Here is a 1,448-nt window from a genome sequence, read left to right on the forward strand (position 1 = left end):
GAGCTCAGAGCTGGGGGTCGATGAGCAGCTTCAGGGTAAGGAGAAGCCCCACAACTGCTTGGAATGTGGGAAGAGCTTCAGCCAGAGGTCCAACCTGATCTGCCACATGAGAATCCACACGGGGGAGAGGCCCTACATATGTGAGGAGTGTGGGAAGAGCTTCAGCCGGAGATCCAACTTGACTGTCCACCTGAGGAGCCACACCCAGGAGAGGTCTTACAAGTGTGGGGAGTGTGGGAAGAGCTTCAGCCGGATCTCCTGCCTGATTGTCCACCTGAGGAGGCACACCGGGGAGAAGCCCTACGAGTGTGATAAATGCAGAAAGGGGTTTGAGACCAGCTCTGATCTCCTCAGGCACCAGCGCACTCACACAGAGGAGAGACCCTTCCTCTGCCCCGACTGTGGGAAAGGCTTCAAGTACAACTCCTCCCTTGTCAGCCACCAGCATATGCACACCCGGGAGCGGCCCTATGAGTGTCCCGAGTGTGGGAAGAGATTCACCCACAAGTCGAACCTGATTGTCCACAAGAGGATCCACACCGGCGAGAGGTCTTACGAGTGTGGGGAGTGTGGGAAGAGCTTCTGCCAGCGCTCGCACCTGATCTACCACCTGAGGAGCCACACTGGGGAGAAGCCCTATGAGTGTGATAAATGCAGGAAGAGGTTTCAGAGCAGCTCTCATCTTGTCAGGCACCAGCGCATTCACACGGAGGAGCGGCCCTTTCGCTGCCCTGACTGCGGGAAGGGCTTCAGGGACAACTCCAGCCTCGTGACCCACCGGCGCATCCACACCGGGGAGAGGCCCTACGAGTGCCCAGAGTGTGGGAAGAGCTTCTCACAGAGCTCTGTCTTGAGCAGACACCAACAGAGCCAGCACTAAGGGAAGCCCTGTGCGTGCCCCGCATGCAGGGAGAGTTTCATGTGCTCCTCCAGCTCCATCCCCCATGGGATCCACACTGGATGATCCCCAGAGAGCGCCGGTGGGCAGAGCCCCGGTGATCTGTGGTGCCAGTGATCCGTGTTGGGAAGACACCTGGCTGGGGGCTCCACATCCTCCTGGCTCTCCATGGGCACCTGCACACATCCACAGACCAACACCAGACATCCATTGTGGAGAGCAGATTTGTTGACCTCTGACTCCAGAAAAATCTCACTTTTTTGCATCTTCTGGTGTCATCCAGCAACACTGGATGACCTTGGAGGTAATTTTCCACATAAATCCGCGTCCTTTTATCTGTCTGGCCCACGGGCATCTTCCACAGCCAAATGGGGACAGACTGGGGTAAACCCCTGATTTTGGAGACGGTGGGGTGGAAGCCCATCCACTAAAGGTTCTTCCCACCCACCCAAGCATGTGCATGCTCTGTTGGCAGGACACGTAAATCCTTTTGTTTTGGTCTTGAAATGAAAATGGTTCCCTTTGAAAGCCCTGAAACTGGGGTCGAAAT

At 56.4% G+C, this 1,448-nt stretch overlaps 1 protein-coding gene across 1 annotated transcript in view; it reads left to right on the forward strand.

Annotated features, from left to right (window-relative positions):
* LOC102034085 (zinc finger protein 239-like) overlaps positions 1–1,216 on the forward strand; it is an 11,766-nt gene extending 10,550 nt beyond the window's left edge. Inside the window, exon 2 of the mRNA XM_005431178.2 lies at positions 9–1,216. Coding sequence (XP_005431235.1) covers positions 9–880 — 872 coding nt within the window. The 3' untranslated portion in view covers positions 881–1,216. The remainder of the gene's footprint in view (positions 1–8) is intronic.
* The last annotated feature ends 232 nt before the right edge of the window (positions 1,217–1,448 follow it).

This window comes from Geospiza fortis, unplaced genomic scaffold (genome assembly GCF_000277835.1).
Source record: "Geospiza fortis unplaced genomic scaffold, GeoFor_1.0 scaffold1155, whole genome shotgun sequence".
Lineage (NCBI taxonomy): Eukaryota > Metazoa > Chordata > Aves > Passeriformes > Thraupidae > Geospiza > Geospiza fortis.